General features: G+C 29.9%; 3 protein-coding genes across 4 annotated transcripts; 2 read left to right on the plus strand and 1 right to left on the minus strand.

Annotated features, from left to right (window-relative positions):
* The first annotated feature begins 257 nt into the window (after positions 1-257).
* Positions 258-1,956, plus strand: LOC124425660. Its single transcript, XM_046966281.1, has 3 exons — positions 258-966; positions 1,104-1,219; positions 1,304-1,956. Exons 1-3 carry the CDS (start codon positions 616-618, stop codon positions 1,467-1,469), a joined length of 633 nt encoding a protein of 210 aa, XP_046822237.1. The 5' UTR covers positions 258-615; the 3' UTR covers positions 1,470-1,956.
* On the minus strand, positions 1,607-4,442 carry LOC124425658. 2 transcript variants are annotated; one of them, XM_046966278.1, is made up of 5 exons: positions 4,289-4,442; positions 3,164-3,580; positions 2,754-3,077; positions 2,262-2,678; positions 1,607-2,189 (listed from the first exon to the last, which is right to left on the minus strand). In XM_046966278.1, exons 2-5 carry the CDS (start codon positions 3,473-3,475, stop codon positions 1,971-1,973), a joined length of 1,272 nt encoding a protein of 423 aa, XP_046822234.1. In that variant the 5' UTR covers positions 3,476-3,580; positions 4,289-4,442; the 3' UTR covers positions 1,607-1,970. The 2 variants fall into 2 exon arrangements, with proteins under 2 accessions (XP_046822234.1, XP_046822235.1); XM_046966279.1 differs by lacking the exon at positions 4,289-4,442 and adding an exon at positions 3,652-3,764.
* Positions 4,443-5,734: 1,292 nt separating this feature from the next.
* Positions 5,735-24,049, plus strand: LOC124425774 (basigin). Its single transcript, XM_046966630.1, has 5 exons — positions 5,735-6,908; positions 16,439-16,702; positions 21,911-22,162; positions 22,390-22,834; positions 23,742-24,049. Exons 1-5 carry the CDS (start codon positions 6,836-6,838, stop codon positions 23,785-23,787), a joined length of 1,080 nt encoding a protein of 359 aa, XP_046822586.1. The 5' UTR covers positions 5,735-6,835; the 3' UTR covers positions 23,788-24,049.
* The last annotated feature ends 56 nt before the right edge of the window (positions 24,050-24,105 follow it).

Raw genomic sequence — 24,105 nt, forward strand, 5'->3', positions numbered from 1 at the left:
TTATACCAATGATTTAATTTTCCAATATACTTATCGTTAAGTTAATAATAATACTGATCGAATAAATCTAAGCTTTATTTTAAAGTTTTAATAATATAGATGTGATTTCCTAATAACAAAATTATCAGAAATAACTTTTCATCCTTTCAACAAACGATTAATATTGAAATATCCTTTGTCGACAATCATATAACTGTTATATCTTCGTTCTAGTACTATATAATGAAAAAAAAATGTAAAATATAATTAAATCATTTCGAATCATTTTATTTCGGATCAAATAGAAATCGGCGCGAATGAAATTTTAGAATTGGTAACCTTCAATGAGTGATCAAAAATAAAGTGAGAGTACGTCTATTCCGAGATATGAAATAATTGGATTTATCACGTACTTCCTGTTACATCAATGAAGTGCTAATATTGAGTTTTTTTTTTTTTGACTTTTTTTTTGTATTGAATAAGACGGGAAATGAACAATGCACGATTGTTATTACGCATCCGACTAGTTTACATTCGTGAAGACCGATCGGCAACATGTCGGTGTTAGCCGAAAGCTTAACACCGACCAATCATCTTTAAGGTGATTAATAACAATTGCATAAATGACATCGGACAATGACACGTTTCAAAATTCAAAGGATGAAGTTTTTTATATTTTTGTCGATCTTTCTACTTGGGCAAATCGCGGTGTGCAGTGGAAGCTTTCGAGAAAGAAATGTCAAGCGTGAATCCTCCGTAGTGAGAAATGTCATAAACGAAGACGTTTTATCTTCGTCTATAAGAAAAAAGCAGCATAATGAGGTATCATCATCTTCGTCATTACCATCATCTTCTTCGTCACTGACGAAAGACATCGATGACGGGAAAATGGGCGGGAATGAAAAGCCGCCGACTAACATAACCTACAAACCGCTTGTTGAAGATTCGAATGGAACTATACAAACGACGACATTAATGCCAAAAGAGGTTGGTCGTGTCTAAATCATTATAAATACATTACAAATAATATGAATATTTTTACGCCATTAATGTCGAAAGAGATAAATCGTATCCAGATCATTATAAATACTTGCATTACAAATAATATGAATATTTTTACATAGCACATAGCAGAAGGTCATTTAACGTCCTTGAATTCTGGAGCTCTCCTACGTGGCTTTTGCGTCTTCATAGGATTGAGCATTTTGGTCATGGCCTATATCATGTTCCGTAGCTTTAGGTATATTTGTCATTATTATGAATTTTATTATGACTTATGTGGTAACGTTTCTATTATAGTTTTTTGAGTTTAAGAATTTTACAGGTTCAGTAAAACACGTGCACAGATGATTCGAAAGTACGGTATTCTTGCTCATAGGCAAGATGTTGAAATGCGACCATTACCATTAGAAGAAGAAGATGACGAAGATACTACTGTTTTTGATGCCAGCAATGTTTTAACTAATAATGCTCAACATCAAAACTTGTGAAAATGTTTCTGTTAGAAACATGTCATTTTCTGCGCTTTTATGTATGGTATATTAACAATACGCCTCTTCGATGGTTTTTAAAATCGAACTATTTTTTTTTTATTAATGGCAATTGTACAAAAACAAGAGAAACAAAATACTTCATAATTGTCTCTTTATTTAACACCATTGACATATTGCTATAAAGAACAGAATATATTTGTGCGTATTGGCTTTTCAATTATTTTGCTATATTGCATTAAATGTATCATTGTCGACAAAATGTTTTTGTCTTTCCAATGCAAATATATATATATATATAATATATATATATATATATTATCAAATTTGTGGCACCCACTGTTCGTGTATTAATAAAAAATATCGGGTTGCCTAATCTACTACTACACAAAGTAAACTATGTTGTTATAATTAAAATTAAACAAATACAGATTGTCTCTATTTTATTTAATGCTAAACATTTAATAAAAATTATCTATAAAATTTATATATATCTAAATTTCATAAAAACCCATTTTCTACGGCATGAACAATTACATCCGCTAAACGTAATCTTTTCCATTGTGATTCTAACTTTCCTAATGTCCAGACGTTATTTATATTCACTTTTTCATCTCCTTTTATTAATGTGTCTAAGTCAAATGCTTGTGAGTTATCTAACATAGTAAATGGTAAAGCTTCGATTGCAAAAACGATTCCATAGAAAAATTGTTCTTTCACCTGAAATGAAATTATATATAATATATTTGTTATATTTCCACAAAAAATATTATGTGATCAATAATAACATACTTCTTTCATAAATGTCTCCCATGAATACAATTTTTCTGGATCTGAGCCAAGTGAAGTAATTGTATTACTTAATTTATTGTAATAAATTTTCAACATTTCGTTAAATCGTTCTCTGAGAGCTTTGTCTGTACAAGAATAAATAAAGAATGATAAATCTGTAATTGGACTAACGCAACGTGCCAATTGAAAATCAAGCAAGAGTGCTTCTTTTTTATTTCCTTTGACATCACGCACTAAAACATTTGGTGCCCAAGAATCTCCTTGATTTACAACAGATGTTGGGGCATCACTACAATCACATAATTTATAACACATTTCAATAAGTGATCCAATTTTATAAGAAGTAAAACGCTTTAGTGCTTCACTGTCAGGATATTCAGTAGCTAATGCATCAGTAGCTATTCCCACTAATCGTTCCTAAAAAGTTAATTAAAATTTATGTATAAATGAAATAAATGAAGTTTTTATTTAAATAATAATAGTTTTACTTACATGAAACTTTATATACCAATCCCAGTATTTAGGACTAAAATATGTTTCCTCTAAATGTGATACAATTTCTTTAAATTCTTCTTTATTTTGATCTTTGTATGCAAAAGAAATTGCATGGAAACTAGCAAAAGTTTCCAAAATAACAGTACATTGTTCCATATTTAGACAGTTTTGACGAGTTATAGGACCATATCCTAAGTTACAAACATTTTCCAAAATTAAATAATCATTTTCACCATCTACAAGTGATTTTAAGACACGTGGTACACGTAGAATATGAGCTTGATTTTTGCTCTTGAGGAATTGTTCAAACTTTGGTACTATCTAAAAAGTAAATTTTAAATCATATTTATTAATAACTTGAAATAATACTTTTGTCATAAAAAAAAAAAAATATTAAATATAATTACCTTCGTATAAAATGCCACCTCGTTTCGAAAAAAAATTATACTTCTATAAGTTTTTCTTCTACCTAAATTTTGAGGCAGTGACTTTATCACAATATCAACTTGTACTGGTTTACCTTTAGCAAGACCATGCAATTTAACTTTGTTAACAACCGTTAAATAGCTATCACCTTTGACATTTGCGTCACCAAAATCCCAATCCGTTAATTTTACATTAGTTTCATTACATTCTGCTGCAAGTATGCTTTCTAATATCTCTTTAGTAAGTTTTGCACTTATTTCATTTAGCTCCACTAGATTGCCTTTATCACTCATTTTTGAATTTTTTTCCAAGATCAAGTAAAAGAAAACTAAATCTTTGTCTGATTCACGAAAGAGCTTATATACCTTTGGCCGTATATTTTTCTTAAGAATGTATAACTGTTTAAAAAGAAGACTTATTATTATCTTTTTTATCTGAATTATTTTATCATCAGTATAATACTGCTTACTATGATATTTTCACTTCCATGATAATATATGAATGAAAATTTATGAGACCGGAATTTATTTACTTAATTATCAAATAAAAAAATCATTATATAGTGCAAATTTAAAAAAAAAAAAAAAAAAAAAAAAAAAAAAAAAAAAAAAAAAAAAAAATCTATTTCCTGTCGAATTCCATAAATTATTTTTCTTTTTAACTCATTTTTACGTATAAGCTCGCAATAACTTTTTTATTTGTTCAAATTTAATTAGTTATTATGTATTATTATTATTATTTCACACAACGTATTAATACATGCTTGTTACTATTACTTAAACCAGTAGTTTTCAATATATATTTCGTAATGCGCAGTAAATTTTTTGAAATTTTATAAGTATCGTGAGTTGAGAATCACTGGCACGAAACCGTTTTTTGTTACAAGCAAGATGTAAAATAAATACTCAGCATTATTACTCGAATTCACCATAAATAAACGCGCGCTCTATATAAGAAAATCCATTTTGTTTATATATTCGCAAAACTGACAGTTACATATAATTATTTTAATAACGGTAAAAAAATAAAAGAACCGCATAGGACTCATTTCCAAGGATAATGTGAAACAGGACAAAAATGAATAGTTATAAAAAAAAATTACTTACATTCCAAACTGTAGAAAAATTTTATCGAATAGTAATTTTTTTATAAAATTTCATGAAGAGAGTAACATCTCTTATGAAGAGAGTAACTTCTTTACTAAATAAATGAGACAACTCTCAATCTATTTAACGAAATATATATACGTCCCTCCTCGATCTATCGCATCTTCATGTGGCGTTTTCTGATTGGTCTTGATATGGTCGATAAAATTTGCTATTTTTTTCTGCTTGCAAAATTTTTTTACATTCCTTTTATAAGTATAATTTATATAATTTTTATTTCAGTTATATATCGATTGTCAGTTTCTCATTTAAGACGGTATTTTTTTTATGAAAAAAAAAACAAAAAAACAAAAAAAAACATATATATATATATATATATACATATATAAATGTAAATTGTATATAGAATATAATTATTTAATAATTTAAATATTGATATATATATATATATAATATATATAATATGTATTTATATATTTTGTTATAACCATTTTTAAATAATTTAAAGATAGATAAGCAGGCACAAATTCTTATTTATTTATTTATTAGAACATTAAAACGATTTATACTTTCTGACGTTTTCTTATCAACATTATTAGCTATTGCGTTCCTATCTTCATTTCATCAGTATGATATAAGTACATTTTAATATTTTATAAAAGAAAATAACAAATCTTTATGCTCTTATCATCCTGTGATTACTTTTATTTTTCCATTAATTGTATTTTTATTTACATTGTTTTTTACAATTGCTTTTTTGTTTTTTCTTTTCTTATTGAAATGTAAATCTCACACCAACTTATGGCAATACTTTCATATAATAAACATGTAAAACAATTTAATTATAATAAATTTATTGTAATTACAATTATTATATAACATGAAAGGAAATAAAACTTCTATTCACTTATCGCAATAATATAAAATAAAAAGAAGGATATAAAATAAAGAAGATAAATCAATTCGAATTCAATGTTATATCATTGTAAATAAAACAGATGTCTCTATCTTCGAATATCTATATGTAATTTGTGTGTACGCATGGATGTATATATATATATATTCTATCGTACCGTGCATCGATACGATACATTTTTCGCAAGCAAGTAAATAACTAAAATGTTTTTCGAAACTCGATGTCTACCAATGGCCATCTTTAAGATCGTCAGTTTTTTCTGGAGGATATAAAAATACGATCCATAATTTATTACGTTTGTTAGGAGGAACCAGTAGTCGTAAAACCAGTTCTTACGAGAGAGAGATAATGAGAGAGATAGAGAGAGAGAGAGAGAGAGAGAGAAAGAGTGGGAGTGGGTGAGAAATTTTCCCCTCGAGAGGGGAAGATAATCATTCGGCGTTCGCTGCGCCCTCTCGATTATATTTCTCAAGGCGTGCACTACGCCTGCGCATTAAGCTTATAGCAAGCGCCGTAGAGGGTATGACGTATGAGAAACGAAGGAAGATGAGAAGCAAAGGGAACCTTTCCCAGAGCAGCTAGCCCCTCGCAAAGAGAGAGAGAAAGAGAGAAATAAAGAGAAAAAAAGAGAAAGAAATATATATATATATAGAGAGAGAGAGAGAGAGACAGAGAGAAAGAGAGCGAGTGAAGGAACGAAGAAGAAGAAAAAGAGAAGTAGTTTAATCGCACTTCTGTAAAAGGAAGAAATATTAAAAGCAAGAGACAATAGAATAAAGAGAGAAGAAAAATAAAGAGAGATAGTGTCGATAGGTGGGAGGGTGTGCGCGCATAAAAAAAAAAAGCCCAAGGAAAAGAGATTGGCAGCCATATTTTCCCGACGTCGTCGTTTCATTCTATGGCCCATGGTGCCGTTTTTACTTGGAATCTTTAAAGCTGCTGCTCGTCAGCGACCTCGACGAGCCAACGGATTCGCGCCGCCGCCGTGTAGAAATTTAAAGAGAACGGCCGAGGATAGGAGTTAGTGTAAGAGCTCTGATAGATAAAGACGGACGGGCAAAGAGAGAGAAAAAGTAGAAGGAGAAGAGAAGGATAGAAGGAGAGATAACGATAAGTTATCGGACGCTAATGATACGGCGTGGCGGCCGGAGAGAGTGTCGAGTGTGCGTGTAAACGGTGGCTAGAAGAGCGCGAGAATCAATGGACGTATTTTCGTCTTGTTTTTTGGAAAAGAACAAGAAAAAAGAAAGAAATTAAAAGAAAAGACGAAGTTCAAAGTTGGAAAATAAAATATTTACTATTACGTGTTACGTTATCTATGATATTCTAACGGCTAACGAGGGGAAAGAGACGGCAAGACAGTCGCGACATTCTTGTGAGAACAACGACGACGACGACGACGACGACGGAGAAGAGGCCTTCGATCTTACGAAGAATTTCATTTGATTCTTCGTGATTCATAATTCCTCGTTATTATCATCGTCATCGTCATCATCATCATCGTCATCTTCTTTTTCTTCATCTTCCTTCTCTTCTTCTACGTCGATAGGCTACCCGTGAAAACGGAAATCTTTGGTATATCTCTCACATCGCACACAGTCACGCGATACCGCGTACATCAGCTCCACGAGATGGAGAGACGAGCTGCTTTTGTGCTCCTTGGAATGCTATATTTAGCGGGCACCCTCGAGTCGGTCCAGGCAGGTGAGTTCTAGACTTTCCTTCGAATTGCCCGCCGTTAGAGCGAGCATGTTTGTATTAACACTTTTTGATAGTTGACCTATCCTATTTTTTTCATCTTCTTCTTTTTTCTTCATCTTCTTTTACACCTTTTCATTCTTCTTCTTCTTTTTCTCCTATCTTCCTTCCTCTTTATTTTCTTTATCGAAGAGAAAACATTTTATTCATTCCAACATGTATATTCTTAACGTACAACATTCCTCATACTTCTTTTCTTTTCGTTTTCCTTTATCTCTATATTTCTCATTTTTTTGTTTCTCTTTATCTATCTATCTATCTATCTATCTATCTATCTATCTATCTATCTATCTGTCTTTCTTCTAATGTGAACAGCTTGCCAAAGATGAGTTTTTTCATCCTTCCCACAATATGAGACTATGTTTAGCCTTTAAATTTTAATCAGACGTCTCTTTTAGAGAAGGACGACTCAAAGAAACATGGTTGGCTGTCTGGGATATCAAGCTGTTCATTTCTATTACTCTTTATATTTTATCATTTTGACAGCATATATATAAAGTGATACATAATATAAATTTATATATTAATACATATATAAGTAATAGAGAATATATAATAAGTGTGTTTGACGTAAGGTAATATATATTTCCACAGAAGGATACTTTTTTGTGCATCGCATTTGCACAACAATGGTAATAACTTTTTCTTCACAGTAATGCCATATTTGTCTGCTTTTTCTTTTTCTATTTTTATTTTTTTTTTCCCTAATTGAAAAGAAATAATGCAAATACATTAATAGTGGACATGTATAAGTTGATTTCATTTAACTAATTGTTTTTTTAGCATTTCATAAAGAATTCATAGTCCGCGTATAATTCTCTGCGACATAAAAAGAAATATGAAAGGAAGGAACAAAGGCATGAATCAAAGTTTACAATAAAATGATCTACTTCTATGTTACATAAAATACTTTATTAACGATAATGTTCCTTTTTTTTTTTTTTTTTTTTTTTTTATGGAACTTTGCGTCGTTGTATGCGGCACAGTTATTATAAATAATCCAAGATTAAATGGTAGAAAAAAGGTCAAAGTCAAGTAGCACCTCCGAACGTTCGTACTCTCGCGCAATCTTGTTATTTTATTTTGCTACGATACGATGTCGCAATTCAATTTCTGCTGATTATAATTTGTAGGATTTATTTGCTTTGAGATATATGATGGTTAAGAGTAGGACGTTGAATTGTTATTGATCGTCCCCGAACCTTTTCACGTGGTTCTTCGAAGAATGTGCTACTTATCAGACACGAACGTTTCTTACATAAAACGAATGAAATCTAGACGAGAATTCTTAACGTTATTTTAACATTTAATATGAACGATTGTATCTGTGAACGTGATATTAGTCACTCTTATATATAAATACTCTATGACAACTATGACGTTATCCAGATGAACTATTTGCATCAAATTTTAAGTTAACGCTCACTAAAGGTATTCAGAATCATTTTCATGTCCTAACCTCAAATATTTAAATATTCAAACATTAACAATTTATATATATAATATATATATATATAATATATATTATAGAAAATTTAATTATATATATATATATATATATTTAGTATATCAAATATAGATATTAAAAATTTTTAATTTGAGAAAAGATAAAATGTTTCAGGGCAAGTAATGGACATACATATTTTTTCACTTTATTTAATGTGAGTTGAATCTCTTCGGATACATTTTTTTTTTTATATGTTACATTCTGAAAATTTCATCTATTTGCTCGCAAAACATCAAATAAAGAGCAAGAGTGGGGCAGAGAGAGAGAAAGAGAAACGATGCGCGCATGCGCGCTCACTTAGGGAAAATTTACGAACGTCGAATTAATTTAGCGTACATCTAACTCTTGTGTGTCGCATGTTTTTCTCTATCCTATTTGCGTTTGCATACGACACATGCACACTATACTCGACGTTATCGAGTTGTGTCGTATCGTTGCATCGCGTTCAACGATAGAATAATTACTAATTACGCGAGCTTGTCTGCTCGACTATCGCGAACGATTTGCGTTCGATGCCTTTCGTATCGTATCGTATCGTATCGTTTCATATCGTTTCATATCGTTTCATATCGTTTCATATCGTATCGTTTCGTATCGTTTCTTTTCGCATTCCGCATTGCGCGTTTTACGAAGTATCCAACGCCAAGCGACAATTTTCATTGCGCAACAACCGACCTTATTTCTTATTCACGTCATTCTAAGAAATGAGAAATCCGTGTTAATTTTGCCTCTTCCTTAGGTAATCTTCATCCCTTTGCAAGTTCTTTTTTTTTTATCTCTCTCTCTCTCTCTCTCTCTCTCTCTCTCTCTCTCTCTCTCTCTCTCTCTGTCTCTCTCTCTTTTCTTTTCTTCTCTTTATGAGATCCATTAATTTGATTCAACTCGTTTCACCGAGGAAAAAATTTACATATATATATATATATATGTATATATGTAAAATTGTATGTGTACGTTAAACGTGCGAATAAATTTTCAGGCATCATTTTGATGCGTAAGATTAAAAAGGATTACTCTTTCGACGACAATGGTATGTTAGAATCTGAGATTAACATAAAAGCATTTCGTTGAGATTCAACGGAGATACAACATTTCGCGTAAGAGGTTAAAAAAGGACACGCATACACGTATAAGTCCGACATGTCTAAACTTTAGAGATATTTATTCGTTCCACGTTAAGTAATTTTCTTTAGCAATGTTGCGAGATTAATCTCTTTTACTAGTTTTATTATCTTTGTGTTTTGTCCTTGAAACAGAATGATCCTCTGGATCGTTAAAAGTTAAAACAATATTGTGTTGCTTGTGATAGGCCTCTTTTTATTATTGAATCTAGAAAAATCTCATTTTTAGAAGTATATATAAAAAATCAAATATGCATTTAATACGTTCGTCTAAATTATTTTTAATTTATATATATATATATATATATATATATATATATATATATATATATATATTAGTTGGACAATATATTTACACAAAAATATTTCTATTTTATAATAATATTTATAATAATAATAATAATAATAATAATAATGATAATAATAATAATAATAATAATAATAATAATAATAATTCATTACTATTATTATTATTATTATTATTAATATTAATATTAATATTAATATTATTGTCATCATCATTATTATTATTATTAAGAACAAATCTTATCGTTTCTTTTCGTGTTATTCATGGAATATGTAGAGAATAAATACTTCACTCGAAACGATGTCCGTCAACTTTTTTTTTTTCTTTGAACGTTAGAAAGGAATTCTATTTACAATATAACAATACAATAATAAGCTGGTATAATAGAATATTTCTAGTAGAGTATATTTAAAAGCCTATGATCGGGGTTGAAATGATTATCGTTTTTCCGGTTGACCTCGATGTTACAACGATGTTGTAGATTATAATTCTTTTTCTTCCCCCCCTCTCTCTCTTTCTCTTCTCCTCTTTCTCTTTCTCTCTCTGCATTGCGTCATGAATCGAAGTGACAAGAGCATTACACCCGACACTCCCTCCGTATTTCATACTGGAGAATAAAAATTGAAAGCCCATCATAAAAACTTTTTAATCTAATGGGAATACTAATAGACAATGAAGTTAACTTGTATTCTATACGAACGTTGTATACGAAAATCTATAGAAACAGTTCATCAGTTTCTTAGGGTTCATAGTCCTCTAATTTATCGATTGAATGATTAAGATATTATATCGGCGATAATTTTTGTTTTTCGTTCATTTACTTCTCTCTCTCTTTTTCTCTCTCTGGTTTATCATTAAACACGCGGAAGAACGTTTTTAAGTTTCTTAAGAACGTTGATTTATTTATCTAAGCGAAAAAAAAAATAAGCACACAATTTAAACCACGCGGCATTGATTAATTTCCATTTGAAATTAATCAAGAGAAAATCGAAGTCATCAAGGATAATATTTGACTTTATTCGTTCGTTTTATTTTTTTTTCTTATATATTCCTTAATATTAATTTTCTTTAATATTCCTTTTTTTTCTTGTTCTTTCTTCCTTTCTTTCTTTATCTTGTTCTTTTTCTTTCTTTTTTCTTTTCTATTCTATTTCATCCCTCTTCAACCCCACCCTTCTCCCAAGTCCCCCCACCACCACCCACCTCTTTCTTCCGTATCTCCATCGATACGATTCATACGACGAGGATGCTCGGTGATTTTCTTGTACCGATTTACGAGCTATTCCGCAAATTCTATAATTATCTACTGCAACATAGTACTATCGTATTTTATTTAAATGTGTATTTGGAGTAGACGATTTTAACCCCAATGGATTTGAGATTTAAGAAATGTCGACTTTATGTCGACAATTTCTATGTGTATATATATATATATATATATATATATATATACGATAAACGAAAATAAGAATGTAGGTGATCCTCATGTAAACGCGGATATTCTACTCCATAGAAATGGTCGCATTATATAAATCTCTTTATACAAGACTGAGATCTAATAGGAAAAGAAAAGAAAAAGGTAAAAAAAAAGAAAAGAAAAGAAAAGGAAAGAAACTGGAATGGGTTCAAAATTTCTTTTAAATTAAAGAATCTTTTTTATTTTCTTATTCTTTCTCTCTCTCTCTCTTTTTTTTTTTGTTTATAAACTGGCGTGTGACAAACAATAATATATTTTTATTCAAGATTCAAGTAATTCGTAGATAAAAAAGAAAAGAAAACATGAAATGTTATGATGAAAAATTAAAAAAAAAATTTTGGAAACCTCGTTGCACCAATATATACGAGGTTAATCAGTATTTTCTATTTTCGAAGATTCACTATCTTCGGATTATTTTTATCATTCTATTGGAATAATTTTTTTCATACAAATATAAGCATATAACACGAAAAACTTTCTTCTTTTGTTGATCGTTACTTTTGAGTCATACAATACATTATGTGTGTGTGATGTGTGTGTATGTGTGTGTGTGTGTGTGTGTGCGTGTGATCGACTTTATTGTTAAGGAGAGAGTACGTCATTGGATAATAAACTCGTGACTCGTATACGAACACACTATGAACGTATATGATGAACAAACTCACACGATATCATTGTCGAATGCATATGTAGGCGTTTGCGTTTATACAAAGGAACAAAGGAATAACGTGTTCAAATTCATTTTTACATATTTTTAGTCGCGGGTTCAAAGTTCGAATATATTTGATATATATGTGTGTATGTATGTATGTATGTATGTATGTATGTATGTATTTTAGAACGAAACTAATTGATAGAAAACAACACGAATGATTCAATGGTAATAGTATAAACGTCATTATTAGCAACTCTTTCTAAATAGATTCGTTTATCTTCGATCAATTAATTACGTCACTAACATGGAATCACAAGGTAATTTTCCTTTTGCCTCTCCTTTATCCTGTACTTCACTTACATATGTATCGAATATTTTCTATATGTGTTATATGTATGTATGTATGTATGATGTATGTATGTTTTTTGATGTGTGTTGAATGATGAAATGAAATCGATGCTCTCAATCGTAATACCAAATATTATTTATTTATTTTTATTTTTATTTTTTTATTTTTTCATGGCATTTAGTAGTAATAATTCTCTTTTCTTTCTTTCTTTTTTTTTTTTTTTTCTTTAACAAGTATTTATCATGTTCGATGTCTTAGAAAATTTATTTGTATAATTGTTTATAACTTTTTCTTTTTTTTTTCAATGAAACGAATAAGAATTCTATATATTTATATATGTATGTGTGTATGTATGTATGTATGACGCATATATGTATTTATATGTACACGACCCCTCCGCATACATATATTTACACATGCATACACATATACATTTATGTTTTGTACAATATATATATATATATGTATATATATATATATATATATATATATATATATATATATATATACAATACACATACACACTATATATTATATATGTGCTCTCTTGACTCATATATATATATATATATATATATATATAGGTCTCCTTTTCTAATGACGTGGCAACATAGAGAACGGGAAGTATCTTATTGACCAGCTATGACGTAGACATGCGTAAACATGCGCACTTTTGTCCACACATTTAAGATTACGCGTGTATCCGATAGTTTTCGTTCTATTAAAGGAACGATTACTCATCGTCCGAAATTCTTATGGTATCGCATCGTATGGTATCGTATCGTTGATTAGAATCGTTCTTTTAATTTCTTCATTTTTGTTTTTGTTTATTTTATTTTTCTTTATTTTCTTCTCATTCGACCTTCTTCGATATTCGAGTCGTTATCAGGTTCGTTTTAATTTACGTTATGCCATAGCAACGTGTAAATATACTTTATCACTTTGATCGTGTATAGATGAACATTATCATTATTGTTATTATTATTATTATTATTATTATTATTATTATTATTATTATTATTATTATTATTATTATTATTATTATTATTATTATTATTATTATTGTTATAAAAGCTGTAAAATCTGTTTCGTTTGTAATTTTTTAAAAACTCGTACAATTTTTCTCCAATTCAGGTTTTTAATTTTGTTTGATTGCTCTTGATAAACTGAGGGAAAGTTCAGACTACTTAACTTTCGTAAATATTAGCTATAAAGCAGACTAAAAGGTTTTAAACGAGCGAGAGAGAGAGAGAGAGAGAGAGAGGGAGAGGGAGGAAATTATGAAATTGGTAACATTACGATGGTAGAGCGTATTTTACGGGAAAAGAAATTTTATTCCGTAAATTCCAGTACTTCTCGTTTTTCCGTCGTTCGAATAATTATCTTAAGGGATGAGAGAATGACACCACCCCTGAGACGTATATAAATAAATAAAGTTTCCGAATTTTATTTCAAAGATAATTATTAAGTGATAAATTTTAATTTTATATTTTTTTATCCTTTTTCTTTTTGATATGTATAAATGTAACTTTTAGATTTATGTTTAAAATTTTTTTATTTTTAATTCTAGAAATGTTACATAATGACGGAATCATTCGTTCGTTTAAAAACTTTACTTTTTGGAACGTCGCGATTGTTCAAGGCAATCTGCAAAAATTATTGCAAAGTATTGGAACATTATAAGTGATTCGATTGATTTATCAAGAAAAAAATTGTGTATCATTAAAATGTAGCGTGAAAATTTTCAAAGTTTTCGATTATTATAGAAATGGCAACAGTTTGAAGTGGAGAAACTTACTTTTATTATTATTTAAAAAAACAAAAAAAAAGGAATTAACTTCAAATGCTCATAAAAAATTAAATAATTGAAATATCGAAAAATCATATTTATGTTACATTGTAGAAAACTTTATTTACATATATATTAGAAAATTTGAAAAAATGAAATAAAAAGAATAAACGATTTTTTCTAATCGTCATTCAGGATTGGAGAACTATTAAACCCTTAAGTAATATTTTTTAACATTCCGAAATAATCGACAATTTAGCAGAAAAATCTTTATTTTATATTTCATATCATAGAATATCAAATATGATTTGAAGTAATGAGAATGGTAGACATTATTATTATTTTGAAAAAAGGATAATGCAAAAAATGTTTTTCTTCTTGCTTTTTTTTATTTTTTTTTTTAAATAAACTTTACGGTTCATCATATTTATTAAACGAAAAATATGCAAGAAAGGAATCTCATGTCTTTGGTTGTTCTGGCCAACCCGTTATTGATCCAGATTAAAAATAGTTCGTTAGATTAATAAATTGATTGGTCGATCGTAGTTCATTCCAGATATGTTCTTCGTTCTTTGTACTGCGTTTAGGAAGATCATTGTTAATGGCGATTAATTTACGTCACACAAGTTCACGACAATTGATATTGTCGTTACATTTAATGATTAGATCAGTTGATTATTGTAAGGTTGGATTTTTTTCCTTTCTTTCCCCTCTCTCTTTTTTCTTTTCTTTAAATATGAAGAATAATTTATGAAATTTCGAATAAAATGAATGATCAGTAATGTTCTTAATAATTAATGATCATGCGTGATGTCTGAAATTCGGTCAAATTGATGTTCATTCAAATGAACAAAATAAAGAAAAAAGAAAAAAGAAAAAAAAAAAATGAAAAAGAAAAGGAATATTTCTATTCGATGAAAATAAATTTTGATATTGGCACATAGAAATATGTTCTAAGCTCGTGTGTCGATCTGATCACGTGCTCATCTCTCCCTCTTTCTCTTTTATGCGCTGATCTGACATGTTAACTAAAGTGCTGCGCACATTGACGAAACAGTTCGAGAACTTCGGAATAATGTAACGGCCTATTTCCAGATGGCGCCAAGTTCGTTCGAATTCTAATTCGTTTCTTCTAATAATCCCACAGTCAATTTTTCGTCCCGTTCTTGAGAATTCATTTGAGAATATTTTAATGCATCTATTTATATATATATATATATTTATTTATTTCTTTTTCTCCTTAGATTTATTTCATTTGGTCAGAAAATATCGACGATATATATATATATATATTTATTTATTTATTTATAAAAATGTATAAATATATACATTAATCGCGCAAAACACTTCATTCAGGATAGATACAATAACTCATCGAGGACATCTACATTTCTCTAACGAAATTAGTCACGTGATGTTTATGCTATGTAAAAGTTGGCAAGTAGTATGATTTAGCCCTAGCAGAATCTTCGATGTTTATCGATAATTTTAGTATAATAGAAAAATCTATCCATTACTTTTTTTTTTTTTTTTTTTTTCTTCATCGGTTACATAAAATGTCATTTAGATTTGCGATGAACTATGTATATAGTAGACTCTTTAAAAATTGACTGATCGATATTCTTCGTTTTTTCTTTTTTTTTTTTTGGAGGGGTATATTTTTTTCGTGTGATTATATATATTGGAATAATGGATGCTATGAAATGAAACAAATATTATCTCTTGATATGTATGTATGTATGTATATATATATGTACGACATACGTATCTATGTATGTATGTATGTACACCGATTTAACAAAGGAGCTATGATAACATTAAATTTTTATTTTAACACAAAAGCGACGAATAAAAATCTTTTATCTTAGAAAGTACGTACTAGAATTTATATATATCGATTTAACAAAGGATTCATTATGACATTTAATTCTTATTTTAACACAAAGGAACAACAATAACAATAACAACAACAAGAACAATAACAACAACAACAGAAAAATCTTTTATCCTAGAAAGTTATGATGTATTATTCATCAAGCTCAATCGAAATTCTCTACAATTACGTGGATCCATAAATTATCTTAAAATCATCTCAAAATTTTTTCTCTCTACCTTCCTCCATCCCTATCTCCCTTTGAATATTCTCTTACACTTCTAATAATAATATATCCTTAGGAATTCCTAAAACCAGTCAACATCTCATCGTGTCCATTCGATGTATCTCTGTCTCTCTTCTTTTATGTACATACATATGTGTTGTAATTCCCGATTAAGTGATCTATTCGGGACCGACGATCGTACACAAGGGTCAACCTTGGAGTATCGAATGCAGCGGCCTCCAGCCGGACGATAACATTAGGTGGACCAGAAACGGTCAGACTCTCGAGCCGGAGTTGGCGAGCGGTCAATTGATCGTCCGTCCGAAGGCCAAGACCGGAGGAAGCGAGCTAGCAGCGATTCAGGCCACGGAGTTCCACGAAGGCGACTACAAGTGCACGCCCGACAGCTCCGATGCTTTTCATCTATCTCTATATTTCGGTTCGTAGATCGAACACGCGATCCATTTTCTTTCTTTCTTAATTTCTTTTTTAATTTCTTTCTTTCTTTCTTTCTTTTGTTTTTTCTTTCTCTATTTCCATTAAAAACAAAACAAAACAAAACAAAAAAAAGAAAAGAAAATTAATGAATTGTTTACCCCCCACCCATTCTTCTTTCCTCCCATATTTTATTCCCAATTGTGTATTTTTATATATGTATGTATGTATGTATGTATGTAAATCCAACGTATGGACTCGAATGCTTAGGTCAATGTATATATCCCATCTGTCTATCTATGTATGTATGTATTAAATGTGTCAAGCTTGCCATTGTCACACTTTGCATGCTCGCATATTCGTTACATTCGATTTGTTTCGATATGTTTTATTCTCTCTTTCTCCCTTCCTCCCCCCCCCATCTCTCTCTGTCTCTTTCTCTCTTTTGCTCTATTTCTTTCTGTCTCATTTTCTCTTTCTCTCTCTCTTTTTTCACGTGACTTCTCTTTCTCTTCGTGACGATACTCGAGAAGAACTAAACGATTTTTGGAAGCTGCCGTTATCCGAGATAATAGTTGCTATAAAAAAAAAAAAAAAAAAAAATGTACAAAAAATAATCTAGTAACTTTTGTTTCCAATTATCTCATAATAATTCAGTGAAATCCAATTCAGTTGGACTTTTATGTCCTCTATTCCAATCCCAACTGAATGATAGATGAATCCTCCTATCATTTTGCTCGCTCGTAAGCTCGCTTTGTTCAGATAAAAACGATATAGTACTAGAAGAGACTACTCTACTTGAGGAATACGAGAAGTGGTCGAGGATACTTGGATAAGTTAAAAGACACTTGGAAGCTCAATTTTGGACACTGGAGCTGCATCATCGTGGATGCATTATCGAGTCGTTCCTCGAGAGATTCCAGTTCAAAATATCGTTGCAAGTTTTCATTAACGATGTGCTTCGTTTTGTTTTATTTCCTTTTTATCTTTTTTCGTTTTTCTCTTTTATTCTTTCTTATATATATATATATATATTCTTTTTTTTTGTTTTTTGTTTTTAAAACGAATGCCTCTTTCGTTAGCGACGTTACCGACGTTATTATGCATACACAAACAGACACATACACACATTTAATATTTTCTTATAGCGAAACTATACTCTGTGGCTCGTAGCTTTGAGTGTTTCGCATAGAATTTTTATTATACACTATGCCCCACCTGCTCTCACCCTTATATCCCTCCCCATCATCTGCCTATGAAACAATTTTTGGCTTCTTTTCTTTCCTTTTTTTTCTCTTTCTTTTTTGTATATTTCTCTCTCTCCTCTCTTTCTCTCTCTTTCTCTTTTTTTTTGTTTTAGGCGTGGTTTGCATGAGATAAAAAGAATAATAATCCTGTGACTACTATCGTCAGACCCCGATTCCTTTTTTCTACCTATCTTTTCTACACATACGCATATATACACACGCACAGATACACAAAAATTGACAATTTCAAGAACAATTTCATTCCGTTTATCGAATTTGAATTCCATTTTTGTAAAAAAACACGAGGAACACCTTATTACCTCGTAGGATAATCATTTTCTTTTACATAACCACTATTATGTTGTAATAATTAATGATTATTAATAATCAATGTTTGTTATTTAACAAATAACTATATTTCATCATTTTTCACACGATGAGATTCTTCACGGTTCTAGAATTAAATTAAGAAGGTCTCATCGTCCCCCATTGGAAGGATTGATTGACGAAAAAATTTCTACGAAAAAAAAAAGAAAAAAACAAATCAAATAAATAAAAAAACAATCCCGTTATCCTTTGTTAATACGCTCGATCCTTTAACAGTGAAATCACGTTGTCTCATATAAGAAAAAGATTTGTATTTTTCGTTTAATCGAAAAGTACATGCTCGTTGTGTCGTGGAAAATATGTGAAAGCTTTTTAAAACTGAATAATGTTGTTTACTGACTGTACGATGCACTGAAAAATTTGTGATATGTCTTGTAAAGATATTAATTTGATGTATGAAGTTTGTCAAGAATAATAATAATAAGAAATTAATAGTATAATAAAGAAATTGGTATAAAAAAAAGAAAAATGTAGCGATCAGAAAAAATACAAATTAACTTACTTTTCTCTTTCTCTCTTTTATAAAGTTTTACGATAATATGACTGCGTAGTTTATCGATTTAAACATAATGAAACGCAGGTGTATAAGTATATACCATATTTGTTCTTTTCCTTTTTACAAAAGTATTTCATGAAAAATGTGTAAAAACAAAGTGAATCGCTGTTTTCCTGGTTCTGGTTTTTTTCTTTCTCTCTCTCTCTCTCTCTCTCTCTCTCTCTCTCTCTCTCTCTCTCTCTCTCTCTCTTTCCTTTTTTATTCCCCTATTTTATCAACGACACACTTCATACAGTGCGATTAATTTCTTTGTAAGAAATTTAATAAGTTTGCGGATAAATCATTTGTTGTCGAAAAGCATACGAATATTTTTACGACATGACACTTTATGTAGGGAAGTACGCTTTAAAAGCTTTTATCGTTTAATTACATGTTGTATTACTTACGAAATCTTAATTTTCGCTCGTTTATTTTTACTCTTTTTTTTTTTTGGTTTGTTTTTATTTATTTATTTATTTATTAATTTATTTATATATCTATCTATTTATTTATTTATTTATTTATTATTTGTTTTGTGAATGTTGTAACGTACTTTTTCATTTTTCTTGGCTGCTTCGTCGCAATTCGAAGCAAAATTCGGAATAATGTGTGTGTAATGAATTAGCGATTAAACGATAGCGCGTGCCGTTTGCCTCTAGGCAAAGCATATTTTGAGTGGCGGCGTCAGGTTGGTATACGTTGCCAAAACTCTAGTTTGGTAGGTATTAATACATTAAGAGTTTGACCCTATCTTAGAATGAAAACATTTTATTACTATTATTATTATTATTATTATTATTATTATTATTATTATTATTATTATTATTATTATTATTATTATTATTATTATCATTATTATCCTCATCATCATAATTATTAATATTATTTTATATATATATATATTTATGTACAAATATAATGCTGATTATAACTCAACATTTTAGAAGTTACGTAAAACTTCGTATGTTCAGTTTTGCTTTTGCTTGAATTTTTTTCTTTCTTCCTTTTATTCCTTTTTTTTTATATTCTCATATGATTCATTTACTCTATATGATGGATATGAAAATTATGATAAATCGCATGCTAAATACATGAGTCATGTACACGGACGAAATCTTTTATATCAACTGTATTTTTTTCCTTTTTTTTTTCCCCCCCAATTTGGAATATAAAAAAAGTGAAAAATTCATATGATTCCCTCCGATCCGTATTCTTCTTTTTTTTTTTTTTTTTTTTTTTTCACTAGATATAAAATAAAAAAGAATTTTTCCATTTAATCTTTGATCCAATTTGCCCATTAAATCTTTGATTTGAGTAACATTACTGAACTGTCATTTATACTTTCACTAAAAAATTATATTTACAAAAGTGTATTAACAAACGCAATAATAAATATTGCCCTATGTGAGCAATTTTAACGATTTATCAAAAAAAAAAAAAAAAAAGTAATAACATTTTACCTTTCGATTACTAAAACTTATTAAGTCTTTTCATAATTAATTAGGCATTTGGTAACATGACCTCTGTGTATAATAGCGATCATCAGAGTAGTCGTTAGATATTTTTTTGATATACGCTGAACGTCACTCTTTGGATTAGTCTATGTATATATATATATAAAATATGTACATATATATATATATATAAAATATGTACATATATATATATATATATATATATATATATAAAATATGTACATACATATATATATTGGACGAGCTTTCAATAACGCCAAGTGATATCGATAATAATCACATATTCTAGATGGCACGATATCACGATAAATATTTTATGCATTTGTCGACTACACGACAGACGGTGATTTTATTTTCTTTCTTTTTCTTCTTTTTTTTTTTCTTTTTTTTGTAGCATTCGAGAAAGAGGCAGAAGAGATGATTTCAGAGATTTTAATAATTAGAATATATACACGCATATACGTATATACATATCTACATTTATACATGTATATACACGTATATATACGTATCTACGTTTGAACAATATATTTTTTTCTTTTTATCCATTTTATCGGAAAATAACCGACATCGAAGTGACATTATCTCCGATAAATGATAAGAGAATTACTGATTTATATAAAAGATAAGATTCGAATGAAAGATAGTAATAACGAAAAAAAAAAAAAAACGATATTTTTTATCATCTCTCTTCTCTCTCTCTCTATCACTTTTCCTTCAAGATCGCTAAAAATAGTGCACGTTTTGTATGAGCTGTAAAGTTTAATGTAAAATCGTGTTCTCTCTCTCTCTCTCTCTCTCTCTTTCTCTCTCTTTCTCTCTCTTTCTCTCATGGTGACTCTAACGGAAGCAAACCATATCGATTCTAAAAGCGGCGCTTCGTCGATTTATCGACGGCTATAGCCTACTTCCGAAGGGCTCTTGTTTCTTCGCACTTTACGGCTCGCACAGAAAATCTAAATCACCCATCGTGTAATAGACATATTATAACCTTTAGCTCGCATAATTTTTCTTGCATCGAATACGTCTATTTTATTATCGGTTTAGTTTATTAAAAATTAAAAATACCGACGACACGAGCGTATTTGTGTATATATATATGTATGTATGTATGTATGTATGTATGTATGTATGTATGTATGTATGTATGTATGTATGTATGTATGTATGTATGTATGTATGTATGTATGTATGTATGTATGTATGTATGTATGTATGTATGTATGTATGTATGTATGTATGTATGTATTTATTTATTTATTTATTTATTTATTTATTTATTTATTTATTTATGTATGTATCTACGTACGCGTTGACGCGATGATCGTAAGAAGATTTTGTCGATGAATATGGGAAGTGCTTCCTTTTTTTTTATTTCTTTTTCTTTTTTTCTTTTTTTTTCTTTTTTTTGTAAATAATCAATTGATTTAATTGCCGATAAAGCTAGCTCGAATTAGAATTAGAGAATCCATCGATAAATTTATTCGTTCGTTAAACGAAGACGGGGCACTTGCGCTTTATATATAATTATATTATCTATAAACTAATGAACTCCGTTGTGTCGATAGACGTGAAGATTCGAGTACTTACACAAAAGGAGACACCCCTTTCGTTGGAGTGCGGTAATCGAAGCACCGGAGATAAAGCAATATGGTATAAGGAAAAAATGCCGATATTGACAACAATGGTTGGTAAAGAGGACCTCATCAAGATAGACAACGAGACTGGTACCCTGGATGTATTAAAGATTGACGATATTATCGTTTATGGAAATTATTCTTGCAAAGTAGGAAATACCTCGACTGACTACAGGATCGTACGTGAGTGATCATTAATTTCTTTTATATATATATATATATTATATATATATATTTATATATATATATATTTTATATATATATATATATTATATATATATATTTATATATATATATATTTTATATATATATATATATATATATATATATATATATACGATTAAAATTCATTTGATTATTTTTATTAGTTATTCAATGATTAATAGCAATAATTTTTTCAATTATTATAGCTAAACCTACCGTTGTCTTACCCGAATCGACTAGCGTTGTCGAAGGTGAAAAATTGCTTTTAGTATGTAACGGTAAACACAGTCCAGGTGTCAAGATTATATGGACGTTTGGAAATCAAAATTACACCGCCAGCAAGGGTAGAGTAAAGATTTCGCAAGACCAAGAGAGAGGAATTTACGGTGCCGTATTGACGGTAGAAAACATCGAGATGAACGATCGCGGTATTATCCACTGCAGGGTGTCTTATAATTGGTCCGACCCGGTGGAGGGTCATTCGGCGCAAGCTGTCACTTTACTTAGGGTCAAGGACAAGCTCGCCGCACTTTGGCCTTTCCTTGGTATCTGCGGTGAGGTCGTCGTACTTTGCGCCATTATTCTTGTTTATGAAAAGAAACGAAATAAGGCCGAGCTTGACGAGTCCGATACCGAGCAGAGTCCCGACACGTGAGTCCCAATTTCATCGAATTCGAATCATCATTATCTTCTTTCTTCTTTCTTTTTTCTTTCTTTCTTTCCTTTTTTTTTTTTAGACAACATTTTACAATTTATAATATAAATTTATTGTCTATCTCTTTTCTTTTCTTCCTTTTTTTTTCCTTAAAACATACACACACACACACACACACACACACATAAATAGTCACGAGACAGAGCCTAAGAACGACGAATCATTAGAATATTATATTCCTCTGCACGGACCTCTCCCACCTTCGGATCTTCCAGTTCATCCACCTGTGACACCTCCACCCGAACCATCTAAGTACGAATATATTCGATTCAACGTCCCATCTAGAGAACCAACTCGACATCCGCCCTTTAAATCAGCACCATCGTGATTAACAAGTAACCCTAATTATTCATCAACCATATGACGAATATTTTATTGGAACGACCAATCGAAATCAACGATCATTTATACGAATATATCTTATATATTCTTGTCTTCCTCTCGCCATCTTGGTTCACCAAGAGGGTCATGTGGAGGGGGGGAAGAGGGAGAGGAAGAGAATACTTTACTGGTGTGCTAATTATATCAAAGTGTAATCCTTTATGTATTTGTTTTATAAAATCAAAGGTTTTAAGTTTGATCGTACGATGAACATTAAGTGTAGTAAATTATTTAATCTTGAATTTAGTATGCGAATCAGTTTAACGTTCTTTTTTTCTTTTTTTTTTCTTCCTTTTTATTATCTTATTTCAAATTTGAAGTGTACAAAATCTTGACTATTGATTATTTTCATTATTAAATGATAACATCGCCATATTGTTTCTAATTTCGATCATATTTCTATGTGTTTTTATCATAAATTTTTATGAATATTTTCTCATCCGATAATGTTTGTATTTGCAGTAAACCAACGCCTAACAAGGATTCCGATGTCAGGCAGAGAAAGTGAAGAGTCAGAATTTAAGCGGCGGAAGAACGAGCGCGATGCATATACATATATACCAAGAGAAAAACAAATTGAGATAAGGAAAACGAAACGTGGTATTTAATGGAGTGACAACTTAAAACCAGCCCGTAATACTTAGCGAATATGGATCTTCATCAAGGAAGAAAAATAAAGATAAAGATTGATAGATAAAGGTAGAAAGAGAGAGATAGATAGATAAAGAGAGAGAGAGAGAGAGAGAGAGAGAGAGAGAGAGAGAGAGAGAGAGAGAGAGAGAGAGAGAGAGAGAGAGAGAGAGAGAGCGAGAGAGAGAGAGAGAAC

The sequence above is a fragment of the Vespa crabro genome, chromosome 7, assembly GCF_910589235.1.
Source record: "Vespa crabro chromosome 7, iyVesCrab1.2, whole genome shotgun sequence".
NCBI lineage: Eukaryota > Metazoa > Arthropoda > Insecta > Hymenoptera > Vespidae > Vespa > Vespa crabro.